The 21,302-nt window shown below is 39.9% G+C and overlaps 2 protein-coding genes across 3 annotated transcripts; one reads left to right on the top strand and one right to left on the bottom strand.

Annotated features, from left to right (window-relative positions):
* The first annotated feature begins 4,624 nt into the window (after positions 1-4,624).
* LOC108675136 (5'-deoxynucleotidase HDDC2) lies at positions 4,625-8,145 on the top strand. 2 transcript variants are annotated; one of them, XM_018163124.2, is made up of 4 exons: positions 4,625-4,751; positions 5,701-5,751; positions 6,280-6,441; positions 6,947-8,145. In XM_018163124.2, the coding sequence occupies exons 1-4, from the start codon at positions 4,698-4,700 to the stop codon at positions 7,211-7,213; spliced, it is 534 nt and encodes a 177-aa protein (XP_018018613.1). In that variant the 5' UTR covers positions 4,625-4,697; the 3' UTR covers positions 7,214-8,145. The 2 variants fall into 2 exon arrangements, with proteins under 2 accessions (XP_018018613.1, XP_018018612.1); XM_018163123.2 differs by having other exon boundaries at positions 5,701-5,825; positions 6,270-6,441; positions 6,947-8,144.
* Positions 7,893-15,928, bottom strand: LOC108675135 (trichohyalin). Its single transcript, XM_018163122.2, has 10 exons — positions 15,920-15,928; positions 13,138-13,203; positions 12,639-12,770; positions 12,126-12,308; positions 11,667-11,805; positions 11,151-11,293; positions 10,635-10,858; positions 9,757-9,954; positions 9,230-9,361; positions 7,893-8,082 (listed from the first exon to the last, which is right to left on the bottom strand). The coding sequence occupies exons 1-10, from the start codon at positions 15,926-15,928 to the stop codon at positions 7,923-7,925; spliced, it is 1,386 nt and encodes a 461-aa protein (XP_018018611.2). The 3' UTR covers positions 7,893-7,922.
* Between the last annotated feature and the right edge of the window lie 5,374 nt (positions 15,929-21,302).

The following is a 21,302-nucleotide window of genomic DNA, read 5'->3' as shown; positions in this document are numbered from 1 at the left end:
TTTTTTAGATCCTCCCTCAAGTTCATTTTTGAGTCCTATAAGTAGACCAGTAAAGTATCCTGGATACCAGCCTTATCTTACATAAGAAATTGGTTTAAATCTTAGGTAAATGAAGAAATTAAAAATGAACTGATTCTAAAAAATCTCTGGTTTGTCACTATGCAACATGGCTTTAGATGTGCCATCGGTGCCTTCTAATGAATGACTGGACTGGTTGCGGCAAGTAGGGTATGAACCTGTATGTCAACAGTACGATCCTGCATGCCAATGTTGGGACTACATTACCGACATCCTCCCGGCCGGCAAAATCGACACGATCAATACCTAATAACAATGCGCGTAAATGGACTATACAAATTAGGTCAATATGGCATAATTACAGAGCGTAATTATGCTATGTGATACCTACATAATATGAATATATATATATTTGCAAGATAAGTCAATGGTCTGTTGTTTATTGTTGCTTCATTTGAGCAATAATGGTTTCCAAATCTGGGTGCGTTATGTTAGAGTATCATTGCAGCTCTGCCACCAACCTTCATTGAATTATCCCGCCTTTTTTCTGAAATTCAATAATCTCTCTTCCAGCAAAGTTTGCAAAATTCATTAGCTGCATAAAATACTCTCTGCTGTGGTGTTTGAGTTCTGGTTGACATGAAAACTTGCGGTTCCAAAAATGGCGGGAAAGCTCTAATCGCGCCGCTCTGAAGGCAATTCATGTAAATAATAATATAATCCACCCCTACGCTGGAGGAAGTTCAAACTTCAGAGGTGGAACTAAATGCAGTAAATTTGCAGTAAGTCAGAAAATACCAGAAAAATACCAGATTTTGGCATATATACCAGATCTAAAATATTCATACCAGACACCTTTTGAAAATACCAGATTTGTGAAATCTGGTATAGAAATATACCATCTGGCAATGCTGGTTCAGCGTTACTTGAAATCATCTACAGACAATGTTGCCATTCCATTCAGATGAAAACTGTGTCTGAATCAGAACTGTGTCGGACGGCTCCGCGGCCCGCGCTGAGTGCTGCGCGGCGCGGAATCGATGACCGTGATTTGCACGAACGCCTGCGCGAAAAAAATATAATTAGATTGATTTACGCGAGAAATTTCCCCGTTTATATACATCTTCCTTACGGCGCATTTTTTTACCAGCATAGTACGGCGCACCGCGCAGGTCGTTAAAATGACAAAATAAATTCCTGCGCACCTGGCACATCTTCCTGACCAATGACCATGGCCTGCTCCCCAGGCAGGGTCCCAGAGACTCAGTGGCCAGTGCAACCCTGCAGTGTTTATTGATAGTTTATGATTGGATATGGATGCCAGTTCAAGGTCGAGATGGCTTGATACTCAATAGAGAGCTTGAGAGATGTCAATATCTAAAGCTAAAAGGCCATATTTTACAGCTGGGTTTGACTTTTGAGTACCAGCTTTGAGCTTTCAGATGTATGTGGTCAGGTATAGAGCAATTCATAGTGGCATAATATGGGATATTTAGACTTGGCTCATTTTTAATTGCTTTTGTAAATAATTTCATCCCTAACAAAATTGGACAAGTAAAGATTTCTGGTTAGATATTGTAAATTTTATTAGGCTTTCATTTATGGGACTGGTTCATTATGAATTTTGATGAGGATAGCAGGTTTTGGTTGTAATTGAGTTTCAAGGGAAACAGGACTTCAATTAGGGTTCTTTTTTTGGCAAGTATTAATGAGATCCAATAGTTTAGTCAGGATGAAAATGATCAGAACAAGGATAGGGACAGTCAGCACTCAGACTCAGCAGGCAACATGGCAATGGACGTAGTTCATGTTATGAATGTTATAGACAGAGCTGGGCAGCGCTACTTTGAAATGTAGCGGCCGCTACTGCTACATGCTCTAAATGTAGCAGGCGCTACCGCTACACCCACTAGATTGTAGCAAGCGCTACCGCTACAGTAAAATGTAGTGCCACTTCATTAGCCACTACCATGGCCAAAATTATTAGAAATCTCTAAATATTATTGTTCTGCTATTAGGATTTATACTCATAAACATTTAATGATAATTAAAAAATTTCAAAACATATCAATGCAACTTTATTGCAATTAACCTAACCGAACTATTACGGGTTAGATACAGTAAAGAAATGTTACAGTTATTTTTATGTTTTACCTTCCCTACATGGATGTCTACTTTAATCTACCAATCTCAAAAATTATCCACGTATACATATAAAAAATCCGTCTTTTATTTGTAGGTATATATATGTGGATTATTTTTGAGGTAGAAGATATTTTTGGTAGATTAAAGTAGACATCCATGTAGGGAAGGTGAAACATAAAAATAACTGCGAAAATACTGTAAGCAAACTGAAACATGAAATAAAATACTTAGAAAAGGCTTTTTAAAAAACCACGTTTTTCTTGTGGACTAAAAAGTAGAAAATAAATTATGGCTCGCCCCAAAAAACATGTGTCGGGCAGATTTATGATCAAAGCAAAAAGCACACAACACACAAATTTTGGAAATTTGATGGTGAGCTTAGAGCCTGACCTACGTTTTTTGGGGCGAGCCATAATTTATTTTCTACTCTTTAGTCCACAAGAAAAATGTGTTTTTTAAGAGGATTTTTTTAAGTATTTTATTTTCTCCTTTTAGTCCGTTGCTACACGGACTAAAAAGCGTCTCTTTTCAGTCCATTGCTAAATATGAAAAGCATGGTTTTTAAAAAGTTTTTTATATAGTTTATTTTTTCTTTTATCTAATGACTTGATTAAGTATGACTTGATGTACATATCCATGATTTGCAGCGTCAGCGCCTGCTCGTCTATAATGTGAGCGCCCGCACGTCATACCTACTATATATATATATATACTTTACTCAATTAAGCTAATTTAGGTCTCTAATTGCTAGTTTTTATGATTGCATCTGAAATTGTTAAGTGAAAATAGCCTGCATGCCAAATTTCAGATCTCTAAAAAAATCAGTAGTGGGGTAATTTTTGTCAATTTTAACAACAAACAAACAGACGCAAAGCTGAGTTAAGAAAAACGTGTAAAAAAATAGGCACTGTAAAATGGGGTAACTTAGACTACTTTTTTTTAAATGATGCCATTTTTTACTAGCTAAATTAAACTTAAATTGAAACATGCCAAATACAGGTCTATACTCTAGGTTCACTCACCATAAATTGCTGGCTCCTCGCTCTCATAATTTTTATGTAATTTCAAAAAAAGTGATGGTCTTTGTTACCCCAGCTCTTGGGGTATCTTAGACTGGGTGGTAAAAAGTAAAATGAATATATTTTTTTGGTAAAATAACTCCAGGTTTTGGTGCATTGTAGTAGAACTCTTCTAGTTACATATGCAAATGACAAATTTGAGGAAAGTGTCATAATTTGCAAATGGGGGGCGCTGCCCCCGAATGGGGGAACTTAGACCACCTAATGTCAGCCGTGAAGGGGTAATATTGACCGGCTTGGAAATTAAGTTAAAATTACCATATATAAAACTCTGTAGAGTCTGAAACATAAAGAAAAAACATTAGTAGGTGTATTAAACATGAAATATATTATATAAGATAATTTTAAATTAATTTCCAAGCCGGTCTATGTTACCCCGTCAGGGCTGACATTAGGTGGGCTAAGTTCCCCCATTTGGGGGTGTTGCCCCCCATTTGCAAACTATGACACTTTCCTCAAATTTGTCATTTGCATATGTAACTAGGAATGTTCTACTACAATGCACCAAAACCTGGAATTATTTTACCAAAAAATAAAAAAGTTGGAGGGGGTTCTATGACAGGCTTTAAATAATAGCTCTTTTTCATGGGTCACATTTTTCATTTTTTAACCTATTAGATATGCATAATTTTTTTATCTTTTCTATTGTGTTATGTAGCCTCGGTATTAGGCCTTTAATGCCCATTGACAAAATTTTTCTATGTCAAATAGTTTTTGAGTTTTGGGGGATTTCGTTAAAAAAACTAGAAGTGATCTAAGGTACCCCATTTTACGGTACCTGTAAGGTAACTGGTAACAACTAACATGTTGACACTAGTAACAGGCTGAGGTTGACAACATTACACCAAAATCTTTCGGACAGTTTTATTCTGTAATTTATATTATGTATGCATCATGCTGGTTTTTAAATAATATTTAATACCATTAAGTAAAATCTAAGGCTTTATCTTTAAATGTAGCGGTAGCGCTGTAGTGGCAAAACCTAGTATTGGTACTTAAATATGTAGCGGGCGCTACCGCTACTATTGCTTAAATGTAGAGCCGCTACTGCTACCGTTACAGAAAATGTAGCGGCTGCTAGTAGCGGCCGCTACATGTAGCGCGCTACTGCCCACCTCTGGTTATAGATTGTTCATATTTAATACTTGGTGATCCAATTGTACAAATTGCATTTTTAAAAAGTATTATAAATATAATTTCCTTGATGAATAGCATACTGGGTCACTGGGTGCAATATAAATATATTTTAGGTGGTAATTCATGTTTCCTTGAAGGTGGGTTTTCCTTTCCATTATGAATATGATACATGTATATATATGCCCCTGGTGGGCTAGTCTGCTGCTCCTAGACTTGTTGCAGGTACCCTGTGCTCCACTGCCTTGTATTTGCTTAATAATATTTTTTGTGCAGTACCTTAATTAAAACCCAACTTGGTGCCTAAACAGTTCAACCATAATGAGTAACTCAAAAAATTGCTTGGAATTTTTTAAACAGGTCTCTAAACTAAAGGTAAGATTAAATTCTTTCTACTTATGAGAAATTCTTGGTTCTATATTCCATCAGGATATTTAATTAGTTACCAGTGGTATTATCACTGGTGTATGATAGAATTGGACAAAATTGCTATGCTTGCCACCTCTGTTTTCTAGGTTCGACTGCATTATTTATTATTATTTAATTTGCACTAAACTTGTGCAAAGTTTTCAAATGCAAAGTTTTTGCAGTCTATAATTGATCATGATGTTATGTATTTATTAGTACCTACAATTAGCTCTGCCATCAATGGTGTTATTGTAGTTTTCATCATATGGTCATGATTACTTTAAAATTTTGAATCTATACTATGTTGAGTTGCAAATCTTGTGCTAATACATTTTCTATGTCATAAGGAAAATGCACATTCACAAGCCACTATTCATTCTATGATTAATGCTTCTTCCTTTGTTATTGGTTATAAATATAATAAAATATTTAATTTGAAAAAATGAGTTTAGTTCAATTTCTACTAATATTCTTTGATTGTTTGTACCAAGGGCCATGCTGTAATTTTTTGTGTTCTAAATGCCAGCAACAACTATTGTGTTGTGCCTAGCAAACTGCTTTGTCCACAGTTTAATGTAGTTACATGAGTGATAGGTATGTTCCTATGTGTTTGATAGTTTGGTGGCTTGATAAAGAGAAAAGTTTCTACAAAATTTCATATTCAATCTAATAAATGGCTGAATTCCTCTAAAAATGAGATAGAAATTCAAACATTTTAGCAGAAATGTATAGTAAGATTTTTGGTTTGATTATTTGATTATGGTTTGATTAAGTGATGTTTCCCATCAAGAATTTTGGCTTTAATTATTGTATCTAGAGTTGAGCATTGATATATATCTGTAATATATATGTTCAAAAAAGAAATGATTATTCAGAATTTCTCTTGCAATTAATGTATGCCCACATGTTATTTCAGCATTTGGAGCGCACTGGATGGGTGATGAAAGGCATTCCACATCCCGAGACTGTGAGTGGCCACATGTATCGCATGGCTGTTGCTGCCATGATGCTCGATCATAGTGATAATGTAGACACAAACAAGTGAGGACCTTTCCTTGCAAACTATCTTCCTACTAAAAATTCACAATTCAATGTTCTCACTTTTTTTTACAAATTCTTGAATAAGCTTCCACCCAACTAGTATATTCATGACCTGTTGTAAATTGATTAATGCAATTTTCTCTTCATTTTCACCTGGAAAGTTACCATTTCTTATTTTTGTGATTTCACTTTTGTATTTTGTGAAGATACTTTAAGTTTCAGGTGAAAATCATATTCCCTTCAATGATATGTTGTTTCTTTATCTGATGATTTTGGCCATCATTTCATGATGGTCTGCATTGGACTGTGATTTATGAATATGTTCCTTTATGTGAAATGAGTGTGAGAGAGATAAACTACATACATACACTATTTGCTGTTTTGCTTAAAGGTTAAATTTGGATGTACATGCGCAATAGAACTAATGAAGAACTAATGCTGCAGAGTGTTGCGGATGTGTCTAGTACATGACTTGGCTGAGTGTGAAGTGGGAGACATCACACCACACTGTGGTGTTAGTGATGAAGATAAACACAAAAGAGAGATGAGCACCATGTCTTCTCTCACCAGTCTCCTAAACCCTCCTGTTGGCTCTGAAATGTTCAATCTTTTAAAGGTAGATATACCTACATGTGTGTTTAGATTTTTTATTGATAACATCAAGTAATATTGCAAGGTTCATATAATATTCATTTATTTACATGAATTCACATTAATTCTAATCAATTTTACAAATGTCAAACAATATATGTCAAATGTCAAACAAATGTCAATATTACAAATTTCTTGAAAATTAGAATATTCCTGGTCTTAATCTTTAAGTTTGATAACCATGTATTTATTTTATGCTTATAGAGATTTTTTTATTTTATTTTCATTTTGCTCCTTCTGTGCAGTTCTTAAACATATTACTTCACCTGCAGATAACATTGGTAAAATGAAAGCAAAAATATAGATTAATTGATATATCTGTGTCATTTGTTACTCTTACTAGCTTGCTTATTTATTGATACACATATTACTTTAATTATGAGGTTATCTTTTAAAGCTTACATCAGTTTTTGCAGAATGATCATGCATTGCAGTTCTATGTTTTGTTATAATGTTTTTCCTCATTTCAGGAATATGAAGCCCAGAATACTCCTGAATCTCATCTGGTGAAAGACTTGGATAAGTTTGACATGATACTTCAGGCTTTTGAGTATGAAGTTTCGAATAACAAACCAGGCTGGCTAGAAGAATTTTTTCTTAGCACAGAAGGGAAATTTAGACACCCTAGAGTTATGTCATGGGTAGCAGAGCTCAAACAACAGCGACTAGAGTTCCTTAAAAGCAATGATCCTGTCCAGTCAGCAAGCAATAGTGAATTAAAGGTTAGTGAAAAATAGTAACAACAGCATCATCCATGAGTTAGCCTTTTATTCAATTTTATGAAAACCTGTCACTTGGATGTACAACTTATGAGTTGACAATTTGCTCGAGCTGTTGTTGATATTCTTGCAGCCTGCGGAAAAATGAAGAAAGTTATAGTATGTATCAGTAGCATAGGTATTTCATCCCTTATTTTCTGTAGGTCCTGCATTCTTATGTGGTGTTAAGCCACTTTGATAAAGATATGTAGTTTTGAATTTTTCCATTTTAAAATGTATTAGTTTTTATACCTAGTTCTAATAGGAACAATCATTTTTCTATAAAGCAAAAAATGTTGCTGTTTTTAACTCAGTTTAATGTCAAGTTTCGCCATGAAATATCGTAATATATATAATGTATTTCCATGTGTTTGCATTATTTCAATTGATCTCTGAATGTGAAGCATTTACTGTTCATCATTACATGAATTTCTGAACAATTTTCCGTCTCTCAATCAATGCCAAAAACATTTTAGGAGTTTCTTCCCCTGTAATATCTTGCTGACCAAGTGACCATGTTACCCGGTAATGATTAATGCTCTAAATAATAAGTGTGACCAGTATCACCTCTATTCCATTGCCAGTGGTCTCGGGGCCAGTTATAATAAGCATAACCAGGACATTCAATCCAGTAACCTTCAATCAACGGACAACCTTCAATCAATAGGACATTCAATCCTTCATTCAATCAACGTAACCTGTTATTTGCGGCATCAAGTTTTTTCTTGTAGTGCTCAGCATGAGCTTTCTGTTGGGCGAGCTCCGCAGCCGTGCTCGCGGCCATGGAGGTGGCGGCGGAGAGTCTGCTCTCCAGCGCTCGTGTCAGGGACTCCCGCTCCTGCAATAACCTGGGCACACGATTGTTTGTCAGTGTCATTGGTCATTGTCTTGTTAAAATCTGCCATCAGTCAATTTTATACTACAGAGCTGGGCAGCGCTACTTTGATATGTAGCGGCGCTAGCGCTACCGCTACATGCTCTAAATGTAGCGGGCGCTACCGCTACCGCTACACCCACTAGATTGTAGCGAGCGCTACCGCTATCGCTACAGTAAAATGTAGCGCCGCTACATTAGCCGCTACAATGGTCAAAATTATTGGAAATCTCTAAATATTTATTGTTCTGCTATTTGGATTTCCTCATAAACATTTAATGATAATAAAACATTTTCAAAACATATCAATGCAACTTTATCGCAATTAACCTAACCGAACTAGTACGGGTTAGATACAGTAAATAAAAGTTACAGTTATTTTTATGTTTTACTTACCCTACATGGATGTCTACTTTAATCTACCAATCTCAAAAATTATCCACATATACATATAAAAAATCAGTCTTTTATTTGTATATATGTGTGGATTATTTTTGAGATTGGTAGATTAAAGTAGACAGCCATGTAGGGAGGGTGAAACAAAAAAATAACTGTGTAAAAATAACTGTAAGCAAACTGAAACATGAAAAATACCTGTAAGTGGTAACTGGTAACAACTTAACAAGTAACAACTAACATGTTGACACTAGTAACAGGCTGAGGTTAACAACATTACACCGAAATCTTTCGTACAGTTTTATTTTGTAATTTATATTATGTATGTACCATGCTGGTTTTTAAACAATATTTAATACTATTGAGTAAAATATAAAGGCTTTATCTATAAATGTAGCGGTAGCGCTCTAGCGGCAAAACCTCGTATCGCTACTTAAATATGTAGCGGGCGCTACCGCTACAATTGCTTAAATGTAGCGCCGCTACCGCTACCGCTACTGGAAATGTAGCGGCCGCTACATGTAGCGCGCTACTGCCCACCTCTGGTTATACATATACTTGATTATGACCAAAAAGAATAACATTACTTCGCAGTTACATTTCAGCTTCCTGTGTTGACAAATTATAATTTCATTCGCGACATGTCAGATTGATATTGCTGTAGCGAGTCTGTTTCATTGCTATTAATGATAGACACAAGGGCAGCTGAGGCTGGTTTGGCCCACCTGGCGCACGTGTCTTGCTTCTCTTGGATGCGCGCGTGAAGCTTAGACGTGAGCTGCTCCTGGTTGCTTCTCAGGCCGCACAGCTGCTCTTGATGCTGCTTCTCCAGGTCCTCCCGCTGCTTCTTTTTCTCACTAGACAAATTAATGTGTCTGAGAAGCCCTTTCGCCTTAGTTAAATGACAATTTTCTATGAGCTATAATCTTCCTTATATTTAATGTAGAGAATACCTATAGGTTCATGCAAACGGTATCGTAATCCGGTGATGAAAAATAGAACGCATCGTAACAAATTTTTAAGTGGAGGATAAACTGTCGAATTTTTCTGAAATGAAGAATGATATGCCATTCCAGTGGTACCATTTGAATATCGGGTTTAGTCCTGTGCACTCAATATGTCTGGTGACTGTAGTTACTACGTACCGTCAGTTGACAGAAGCTTGTAAAAGTCATTAGTTTAAGCCTAATGTCTTTTTGAAGTAAATTTCCCCTGGTGTTTTGATCACTTCCAGAAAATCTGGAATGCGCACCTGAGACAAAGTTCGAGTCTGACGACCTTCTGCTCTAGCGCGCGGCGCAGGTCTGCCGTGTGCGATGCGTCGGTGTGTCGCGCGCGCTCCAAGGCGCGCTGCTTTGCTCGCGCTTCTTCGCCCTCAGCCCTCAGGCGCGATACTTCCTCCTCTAGCTGCTTCAGCTGCTGCTCTTGCTTCTGTGCTGCTTCGCAGAAACTGAATCGAAAAAAATATAATTCAGTACTCACTGCAGTGAGTGACAGAGAGCGCATTTTCTCGTCGACGAAAACTTGAGGTCATGGACGGACGGACAGATAAGACAGACAGACAGACGGACGGACAGACAGACTGACACTGACATGGCGAGCACAATAGTAAATTTTTTCCATAAATGAGAAAATCAGCTAAAAAGGCTTGGCACGATTATGATTTTCAGATATATATATATTTTAAATATGTCTAAACATTGATAAGTCGGTAAAATTGTGACTGAAGAGTGTAATTGGATTACTTGAAATTCTATCAGTTTTTTCGTCCGTTATCTCATTTAAAGTTCCCTAACATTCACTTACACTTCCTTCACTTACACTACCTTCACTTACACTACCCTCACTCACACTTTACTCACTCACACTCCCCTCACTCACTCTTTACTCACTCACACTCCCCTCACTCACTCTTTACTCACTCACACTCCCCTCACTCACACTCCCCTCACTCCCCTCACTCACACTCCCCTCACTCACACTCCCCTCACTCACACTCCCCTCACTCACACTCCCCTCACTCCCACTCCCCTCACTCACACTCCCCTCACTCCCACTCCCCTCACTCACACTCCCCTCACTCACACTCCCCTCACTCACACTCCCCTCACTCACACTCCCCTCACTCACAGTGCCCTCACGCGCTCCTCCCTCACTCTGGCAGCCTGTTCTCTGCTGGCAGAGGCTGCACACTGCGCGTTCAGCTCTGCTATTCTCTGCCGGAGTTCTGCAGCCTCGTGCCTGAGCTGCTGGAGCTCGTGCTGCAGACCATCCTTGGTGGAGTCTGCTGCAGCTTGAGTCTCCTGCAGCTGCTCTGCTAGCAGATCCTTTTCTGCCTTCATTTTTTCATTTCTCTGTAACGACGATAATTAGGATTTGAATTATACCGATTGCAAGCTCCATTGGCAGTACGTGACAAGAATTTGTACATCTACATCATGACCTTATGATTGTCTTTGCATCATGTAAACAAACGTCTACTTCAGAATATTGATCTTTTTGCCTAACAGTGCCAGTATATTCAACTACATATGTAATGTTTTTTCGTCGTGAAATTTTCGCACATGTGAGCTCTATCACTCGCTTTTACTGAAAATTTTCATTGCGTGGTTCTTGTTTCCTATAATGGCGACATTATATACGCACTTGTTTCGTCAAGGCTAGGTCGTGCGATATCCTCTGGATGCTCTCGTTGTATTGGTCTTTGCTTTTGTTCATTTGGTGACGACTTTTCTCTGTCGCTGTTGCCTTGATGCTCTCCAGTTCTTGTTTCAGACGCACTATCTTCTCTGTGTGATATTATTATTTCGAGATTAAACTTCTTGAAGAAGTGTCTAAGATTATGGATTTTTATATAGAATCAATTATACAAATAGTTGAGTGCCAATGCTTCGTTACAGAAACAGAAAAAAGAATTTATTTTTTGAGTAGGAGAAATAATTCAATTCTAGTGCTGTTTAGATTCGGTGCATGAACCTTTTATGTGCTGAGGACTGAGTGTGACCTGCTCTCTGATTCATGTATATGTTTCATTTCGCCTCCATCCTTCATCGCCTTCCACAAATTTACCCTCCTTGCCTCCTCTCACTCTCCTTCTTCCCCACCCTTACACACTTCACTTCCCACTTCCTATTTACACGTGCACATTTCCCCAGCCCCCACCCTTGAGGTGTCGCTCCCTGAGCAGCGCAGCGTCCTTCTCGACGAGCGCCTCGTCGGCGAGCCTGACGCTCTCGCCTGCGCGGGTCTCGCCCTCCTGCAGCCTCGTGCCTGCCGTCGCCACCACGCCCTGCAGCTCGCTCTGTCAATCATATTCTTATCTACAGTTGATACAATTTTATATTTTATCAAGTCACTAGATTTTATTCAAGTGTTTGAGATCTCGCTTTTCGAGTATTTATTGGAACGTCCGCACTTTGTTTCAATCGCGCACAACACATACGGTGCATCTTTAATGACACACATTCTCTTTCGACATTCTTTTCTTATTCTGAAAGATATATTCTAGATATTTTCAAACACGGAATATTCGTCCCATATTTTCCACATCTCTGCTCGCTAAGGAGGAATACCAAGCTTTAGATTTTAATTCTGTATATGGGAGACGGCTTAGAGACCGACCTTCCTAAGCTGGAGCTGCTCGTTGAGCTGCATGAGGTCCTGCAGTTGCCGTGTCTGTTGGCGGTGTTCCTCGAGCAACTCGTCGTGCTGACGCTGCAACTCATCCTGCTCCTCTCGCAGCTCTTCAATCTGGAGCCGCAGCTTTGTCTCTGAGGCCATCTTAGCCATCTCGCTGTCTCCCAACTGAGACGCCAAATCGGAATATTTTAATTCGCTCTTGTATATGTACGACTGATTCGCGACTTCATTCATCAAAAAGTTGACATTTCTGTGAACTGGAACGGTTTCAATTGAAATTAAAATTTTCCGAATTTGCACAAATTCGCAAAAAAAGAGAAGTAATGTTTCCTCCTGAACCACAAGAATGGGAAACGATTACCACTCCAGGCTCTCGATGGTCAAGGTAGACAACCTACCCGTAGCTACAGCGCTGCGCAAAAGCGGGTGTGTGAAATGGCTGCAGTAACGGACATCTTGTGCGAACTAAATCTACAAATAATAACGATGGCTTACCCTTGACTGGCAGGATCTCAGAAGCCGCTGCTGCTGCGCATATCGCTGCTGCCACTCACGGCTGCTCTGCCGCAGCTGCGTCGCTTCAGACTCGAGCTCCTCCACCGCACGACGGTAGCCCGCCGGCAGCTCCTGCGCAGGAGTCAATTTCCTGGTCGCATTTTAGATTTTACAATATATGACAAATTCCAGGAATTTTTTTAGTATTCATTTAGAATAGGCAATAAGTTCATATGAAATGTTTGACTTTGAGAAAACATTACGTGTCAAGTCCTTAATTCTGCTGTTAGATTACTGTCATATTCAGTCCATGTATCAGTTTAAGAGCCAATAATCGGTAAACACTTAATACTAAGCTCATCAAGTCGGGCCAGACTGGCTTAGTTTAGATGAACTGATAAAACATAATGATATAAAATAAACATCGCTATTTGGGTAACGACTAATGAGTAATGACCCTCTCAGTTTTATTTAGTGTAGACACCGAAGGCATGCGTACCTGTTGCGTAGCGGCGCCCTGGCGTCCCGACGCGCTCCTGAGCGCCTGCTTGGCCGCGTCCCGCTCCTGCGTAGCATTCAAATCAATCAATTACTATACGTGGTGCAATTCATATAAAAAATATACGCTTAGAAAGAACTATCTAAGGTATTGAACGCCAAATGATGGTTCCTTAAGCTTTTGACCAACGAAAAAATTTTCTTATGGAAGTGTCGGCGCTGAGAAAATAGGCCCATGGCATGTTGCAGATTCTTGTAAGTTTCGTGACTTGATTCCACAAGGTATCCGGCCTTTTGAATCCGATCTTTCCGTAACTGACGATTGATTGAATTCAATTGCTTTTGTGACGTCGTTCGTCACTCGTCAGATTAAACGCACTAAGTTTTCTTATCCTCATCTATTCTTTCTTCAAATCTTCACTCATCCCTGCGTTCACTCCACAAGTGCGTGGAAAATATCGCAAAGATCAACGAAATTATAACCATGTGAACGCAGCGAGCCCTCAAGAGGTGGCCGCGTTCCTCACAGCGTCACTGCGTCAGTGTGTGTCCACAGCTCGAGCGAGTAATGTGTTGCTCCACGAGCCCTCCCAGTGTTACCCTTAATATGTTGCTATAGCTCATTAGGCTTATATTTCTCTATCGTTCGCTAATGTGTATGATTCTAGAATTGGAAGTGCCATGTTCATGTTATTGAGTGCATATTAAAGTTGTCACTGCGAGTCATGCCGCCGACATTGTTGGTGTTCCCTCAACTCCGCCACTAGTTCGGCTGACTCTACCACTGTGCTCTCTGCTCTGCCATTATTGCCCTCAACAACGCTGTTATGTACTCAATCTTTCAAGAAATGAACGCGTCGCAGCCTCTGGGGGCTATTGTGGCCCAACGTTTAAATGAGGGATGTAATATCCTTCATCACTTTTCTTTCGGCCATCTGGGCCCCAAAAAGTCTATTTTGAATATTTATGACATCCTACATATTGGCACAAGTTGAATTTGTGTGGGGGACAAAATTCCAACTACTTCTTGATAAATTCACTGAGTAATCTCAGAATCATATATGGTGATTATAAGATTATTGCATTGAAGTAAAATTTATTTTGAGAAATTATGTGCTGTAATCACTAAAATGATACAATTAATATTAAAAAAAATTAATTTCTCCTATTTATCCTCTTTCTAGAAAGTATATTATTTGATGAGTAACTAATTTATAATTCGTGCTACGCCCGAAGACATTGCCGCCCTCAAAAAAGTGCAACGTAGAGCAACAGGATAATCTTATATCGTTTTCGCCGGCCTTGAAATGTGTGCTCCACGACCTATGACGACCAAGGTTATGAGACACGAAGGTGAGCTAGGCTTACCGTACTATACATAATCCACGACATCCTGACCAGCCACCTACGGGAGGAGGCTAATCATATATGAATGGTTAATAATTAACAATAGTTAATAATTTAATTATTTTATGATTTAATGAAGTCAAAGGTGTCGCCAAGATCTTCGGAAGGCTTATAATTAGACACTTATTCTTCTCCTAGATATATGAAAAATAAGACCCTAAGGCTATGCTCGTTTTCTGGAGCTAGCCCTAAATTCTCATTTTCGAAATACGTATTCAGCTAATTATAGTTTAGCATTGTTACTCACTAATACAAATTTTCTAACATTGTCCACAACATTGGCGGCAATTGGAGTGTGGCGGCAATCTCGCCAAGATTGGCTCCTGAACGGAGTGTTGCTTCAGTCTCGCTGACATCGTCCTTCTAATACCCAGCAACTGAACAGGCCTCGTATCTCAGCCGTATCGTCCAAACCCCCTCAACGTTACCTAAGCCCCCAGAAGAGATGTCGGGTGCACCAGGCTGCGAGCCACTCGATACTCGACTGCAGGTCATGCAAACGACTCCAGTACACAAATAAGCAAAGGCTAGTGAATAATCATCAACTCTGTTGTTACTGTCTTGGCCACTACCTTGCAACTGACTGCACCACACAAAGAAGAAGTGGCATCTGCAAACAAAACCACATAACCCTCATGCACCAAGAGAGAGAGAGAGTACCTCACGCATACCCAGACTATAACGGATAAGCCAGTACAGTGCCACCGAGTGCCACCGTCGGCTGCTCGCGGCCCGCCTAGTGTGACATCGTCCTAACACTGATGGTACAGCGTCGGGTGCGCCCGGTGGTAGTGTGACGTCGTTCGTCACTCGTCAGATTCAACGCACTAAGTTTTCCTTATCCTCATCTATTCTTTCTTCAAATCTTCACTCATCCCTGCGTTCACTCCACAAGTGCGTGGAAAATATCGCAAGGATCAACGAAATTGTAACCATGTGAACGCAGCGAGCCCTCAAGAGTCAAGCGGTTCCCGCGTTACTAGCTATCTAGCAGCGTCACCGTCAGTGCGTGTCTAGAGCTCGAGCGAGTAATGTGTTGCTCCACGAGCCCTCCCGGTGTTACCTTATTTTATGATGTTATAGCTTATTAGGCCTATTGTATCCATGTATTCCTCTATTGCCTTCACTGTGTATGATTCCAGAATTGTGATTCTAAATTCATGTTATTGAGTGCATATTAAAGTTGTCACTGCGAGTCATGCCGCGCCGATATAGTGGCGGCCATGATCACGAACACCTGCTCATAGGCTCTTGACTATATCATAGTTGATATCTATTTTCTAGTATGAATTCGTCTAGGAGTAATTATTTTGAAAGGATTATTTGTCGCATAACTGGATGTACTGATTCGATATTTTCTAGGCCATTTTCCTCACCATTGCCATTATAATCATTCGAATGTGTAGCAAAGACGCCGGTCTGTTTTCTTCGACACAATCTCATAGAAAAAATTTTAAGGGATACTACTTCGTTCTCCGCTTACAGCCTCACCGAGCCTTACTGCTTACTGGCGAGTGCCGACATGCGTTTCTTTCAGTCTCCTTTAATTTGAAGCATTTTAGGTAATTTTAAGATATTGTCCTCTAAAGTTTATCTCTAATCTAATCATTTCAGGTACCGTAATCGTAGGCCAAGCCCAACCGCAGTCGTTGGCACTAATCGTAAACAAAACTCAACCCAGCGCTGGCACTGTCATACTAGTAATCAATTTCAAGCCCAACCCCGCGTTGGCGCTATTATCGGAATCGAATCCCAACCTAGCGTTGACGCTATAACTGTAATTGAAGCCCAACTCAGCGTTGGCAAATTTAAGCATAAGAAATTAAACGTCAACATTAGGTATATNCCCTCCGCGGAGCGCGGTGTCAGCCTTGCAGACATTTGCTCCTCCATGGAACGCTGTGTCAGTCCTGCCGACATCAGCTTCTCCATGGAGCGCGGTGTCAGACTTTCCGACATCAGCTCCTCCGCGGAGCGCGGTGTCAGTCATGCCGACATCGGCCTCTCCATGGGGCGCGATGTCAACCCCGCCGATATCGGCACCTCCATGGAACACGGTGTCAACCCCGCCGACATCAGCTCCTCCATGGAGCGCGGGGTCAGTTTCTCCAATATCGGCTCCTCCACGGAGTGTGGCGGCAATCTCGCCAACATTGGCTCCTGAACGGAGTGGAGTGTTGTGTCAGTCTCGCTGACATCGTCCTTCTAATACCCAGCAACTGAACAGGCCTCGATCGTATCTCAGCCGTATCGTCCAAACCCCCTCAACGTTACCTAAGCCTCCAGAAGAGATGTCGGGTGCACCAGGCTGCGAGCCACTCGATACTCGACTGCAGGTCATTCAAACGACTCCAGTACACAAATAAGCAAAGGCTAGTGAATGATCATCAACTCTGTTGTTACAGTCTTGGCCACTACTTTGCAACTGACTGCACCGCACAACCAAGATGTAGCATCTGCAAACAAAAACACATAACCCTCATGCACCAAGAGAGAGAGTACCTCACGCATACCCAGACTATAACGAATAAACCAGTACAGTGCCACCGAGTGCCACCGTCGGCTGCCCGCGGCCCGCCTAGTGTGACATCGTCCTAACACTGATGGTACATAGTCGGGTGTGCCCGGTGGTAGTGTGACGTCGTTCGTCACTCGTCAGATTCAACGCACTAAGTTTTCCTTATCCTCATCTATTCTTTCTTCAAATCTTCACTCATCCATGCGTTCACTCCACAAGTGAGTGGAAAATATCGCAAAGATCAACGAAATTATAACCATGTGAACGCAGCGAGCCCTCGTGAGGTTCCCGCGTTCCTACTTCCTATTCCTAACAGCGTCAGTGTGTGTCTACAGCTCGAGCGAGTAATGTGTGGCTCCACAAGCCCTCCCGGTGTTACCTTATTTTATGATGTTATAGCTTATTAAGCCTATTGTATCCATGTATTCCTCTATTGCCTTCACTTTGTATGATTCCAGAATTGTGATTCTAAATTCATGTTATTGAGTGCATATTAAAGTTGTCACTGCGAGTCATGCCGCGCCGATATATTGGCGGCCATGATCACGAACACCTGCTCATAGGCTCTTGACTATATCATAGTTGATATCTATTTTCTAGTATGAATTCGTCTAGGAGTAACTATTTTGAAAAGGGATTATTTGTCGCATAAGTGGATGTACTGATTTGATATTTTCTAGGCCATTTGCCTCATCTTTACTGTTGTGACTATATAAATGGTACTTGTGTAGCTAAGACGCTGTTCCGTTTTCTTCGACACAATCTCATAGAAAATTTGCGCGGGAGACTACTTTGTTCCCCGCGTCGTCTACACGTCATCACTGCCGACTTGTGATTCATTTCATCTCTTTTAATTTGAAGTATTTTAGGTAACTTTAAGATATTGTCATCTTAACTTAACCTCCAACCTCATGACTTCAGGTACCGTAATCGTAGGCCAAGCTCAACCGCAGTCGTTGGCACTAATCGTAAACGAAGCCCAACCACAGCCGTTGGCACTAGAACAGTAAGCAAGCCCAACCCCGCGTTGGCACTATTATCGGAATCGAATCCCAACCTAGCGTTGACGCTATAACTGTAATTGAAGCGAACTCAGCGTTGGCAAATTTAAGCATAAGAAATTAAACGTCAACATTAGGTATATCTGGCCTAACTCATTGAAGCTAGGAAATCTTAAACGTAAGTATCGTCAACTTTGTCGTCCCTTCTCGCCTGCCAAAACCACCTCGTGTGAGTAACAAATGAATTCATTAAACTCGTCGTGAATGATGATCTAATAGATGGGTTCGTAGATACTGGCAGTACAGGCACATTAGTGAAGCCTAAGGGTACGCACACAGTGGAAGCAGGTTTGCCAGCGCGGGCAACCTGCTCCAACCTGCCACAAGAATGAACATAGGATAATAATGTAAGTGTTCAGAGTGAAAACCTGTACGAATAGGCTTCTGTATTCTATGGTTTCAGGTGCCAGCCTGAGCAGGTAACCAGCACGCTGGCAACCTGCTTTCACTGTGTGCGTACCCTAACGCAGTGAAACAGCGTGCAGAAATTACGCCAACAACAATTGTAGCTGTGTCAGCCTCCGGTGGCGAACTTGAAGTGAAAGGGGAGACCAACCTCTCAATTAAATTGCCGAATAATGAGATGGTCAATGTCACAAATTTACAAATTTATTAGGTTTTAAGTGCATTAAAGACATGTCTACGCCTTTTATATTTTAGGGATGTAAGTCTTATTCAACGGTGTGATCGTCTAACTAATGTCCGCAAAAGATTCAATTGGCATAAAATTTCAGTAATTTTATAGCTCGAATATTGTTGTTTATTAATTCGTAATATTATGCTCGAATATTGTTGTTTTCTATGTTGTGGTTATTTTCTATGGACTAATAATCTAGGGTCAACTGAATCAATGCTCATTGAAATTTCATGCAGCTGCAGGTAGCCAGGTACTGGGTGATGAAGAGAATATATAGACTATTGCGCCGCCTCACGACACGTTTTCAGCGACACCAGCAGCGCGGCGGCCATGACAGTTGGTCACAACAATCGCGGCTTAGAAATACTTGCAAGTATGAAAATACTTCATTTGAAATAAAAGGAAGTATGAAGGTATTGGGGCGCAGTAATACCTTTATTACTGCAGGTGGTGCAGAGAGTAGGTTGAAATAACTAGGTATTAAATGTGACCATTTTACTTGACATCGTTAATTGGGATGCTAATGTGTCACGCTTCTAGAAAACGATGTAATTAGGAGCACTACAAATAATTAATCGATCGGAACTTCAATTATTCCATGAACTTAGCCGTTAGGCTCCAAAAACTGATACATTGCTTTTACAAATGTATTTCCAATCTCCTTGTAAATTTCTTCGGAACCCGGTTGATGCATTGACATATTGTTGTTGTATTATATCATTATATATAGTTTACGATGTAAAAGTTGACATATACAGAATGTTATGAATTGAATCTCATTCAAAGTGATATTTCAGTTGTAATATTATGCAAAAATGATGATCAATACAGGTATAACAGGCAAAAAAATGTTTTTCTTGAAAATCAATTTTGATGGGTAACAAAATAATTTTGTCAACATGAAAATCTTGTAACAACACCATCATTCATTAAGATTACCTGCAGTAACATGAGCATTATTCATTTCAAGTCTCCATAATTTTGGAATTAATTTTTATGTATACATATATTCCATGTGAAATTATTCGGATGTATAATATTAAGATACAATTTTGAGATTCCGATACAAATAATCAGATAGCTATTTGAATTAATGCGTTACGTTTTGACGGTTTAGTGACTTTAGTCGAACTCCGCAGTGCCGAATGCTATCGAAATAATCGAGTGGACTTGTGGAAATTTTGTTAAACGTCTCATGCATTCATTTTCTCTTGGAGAAATTTGATCAGGTCTAGAAAATGTTTCAGGAAATAGTGAATAAAGTAAAGAAATAATTTACTGTGAAGTATCCCTCCGTTTATGAATATATAAAATAGAACGCTCTCATTACTTCCAAACGTTAAAAAAAATCCCGAAAAGAGCGAAAAAATTAATGAAACTGAATATTAATATAATTAATAAATAAGGAAGTAAAGAAATAATTTACTGTGAAGCATCCCTCCGTTTAGGAATATATAAAAAATGTAACGCTTGCGTCACTTCCAAATGTGATGAAAGCTCAATTATCTCGCGCAGGCACACAGATTGTAGGGACAAATATACTATAGGCAAACAATATATTAGCAAGGATTCCGTAGTCAATATTCCTTTGGCAATAAATCTGAAGGCAAACTTTCTATTATAAGGAATTATGCAGACTAGAACTCTGGCCACCAGATTCTAAATGAATGGACAAAAATTGTTTCAAAAAACAAACATTTTATTGATGATAAGTTTAGAGCCTCTGCATCACGTTCCAAGGTTAGAGGCTATGCATCACGTTCAAAGCTGAAGAACAAAACTTTGCCGATAAAAACAAACATGCAGAAAAGAGTTGTCCCCAATAAAATAATGTTGAAAATTAGCAGACAACTCAACGCTGCTCAGGAGAATTAATAATGACTGATGGAACATAGCAAAGCTCCCCAAGCTGCGCCCCGCAGGCCACATCCAGCTGGCCCAGTAAGCCAGGAAGGCCATATCAGCTCTCCTGAACAAATGCTCCAGATAAATCTTTCTTAAATGTCCTAATTAAATTGATACACATACTTCGACTATCAGGAAGGCAACGTAAATATTATTTCACAGGAAACTTTAACTATCACTCCATTATTCTATCAACATAACCGCATTAACTTGGGGGAGATTAATCCTTGATACCATATACATTGGAAGTTACCCATAGATTATTATTTAATTATTTTTGAAGCCAATGCAGCTATGTATGATATATTTAGCACACTTTCCTTGCTGATTCACATTTATAAGTGGGTCACCAGCGGGGGGGTCTGACTCAGGGGGTCTGAATGGCGGTGAGTGGTCTACAAGTGGGTCACCAGCGACCTCTCGGGGGGTCTGAGTGGGGGTGAGTGGTCTATAAGTGGGTCACCATCGACCACTCAGGGGGTCTGAGTGGCGGTGAGTGGTCTATAAGTGGGTCACCAGCGACCACTCGGGGGTCTGAGTGGCTGTGAGTGGTCTATAAGTGGGTCACCAGCGACCACTCAGGGGGTCTGAGTGGTGGTGAGTGGTCTATAAGTGGGTCACCAGCGACCACTCGGGGG

This window comes from Hyalella azteca, unplaced genomic scaffold, assembly GCF_000764305.2.
Source record: "Hyalella azteca isolate HAZT.00-mixed unplaced genomic scaffold, Hazt_2.0.2 contig5674, whole genome shotgun sequence".
Taxonomy (NCBI): Eukaryota; Metazoa; Arthropoda; class Malacostraca; order Amphipoda; family Hyalellidae; genus Hyalella; species Hyalella azteca.
Note: the sequence above shows the minus strand (reverse complement) of the source record. Positions and strands in the feature narration are given on the sequence as shown.

What these genes read in the sequence shown, in the direction of transcription:
- LOC108675136 (XM_018163123.2), top strand. Translation starts at nt 4,698, where the DNA reads ATGAGTAACTCAAAAAATTGCTTGGAATTTTTTAAACAGGTCTCTAAA. An exon ending in AACAGGTCTCTAAACTAAAG is followed by an intron (nt 4,752 to 5,700) that starts GTAAGATTAAAT and finishes ATGTTATTTCAG; the next exon opens with CATTTGGAGCGCACTGGATG. An exon ending in GATAATGTAGACACAAACAA is followed by an intron (nt 5,826 to 6,269) that starts GTGAGGACCTTT and finishes CTAATGCTGCAG; the next exon opens with AGTGTTGCGGATGTGTCTAG.
- LOC108675135 (XM_018163122.2), bottom strand. An exon ending in AGCAGCTCCAGCTTAGGAAG is followed by an intron (nt 11,806 to 12,125) that starts GTCGGTCTCTAA and finishes TATGATTGACAG; the next exon opens with AGCGAGCTGCAGGGCGTGGT. An exon ending in AAGCAAGACACGTGCGCCAG is followed by an intron (nt 8,083 to 9,229) that starts GTGGGCCAAACC and finishes TCGTGTGCCCAG; the next exon opens with GTTATTGCAGGAGCGGGAGT.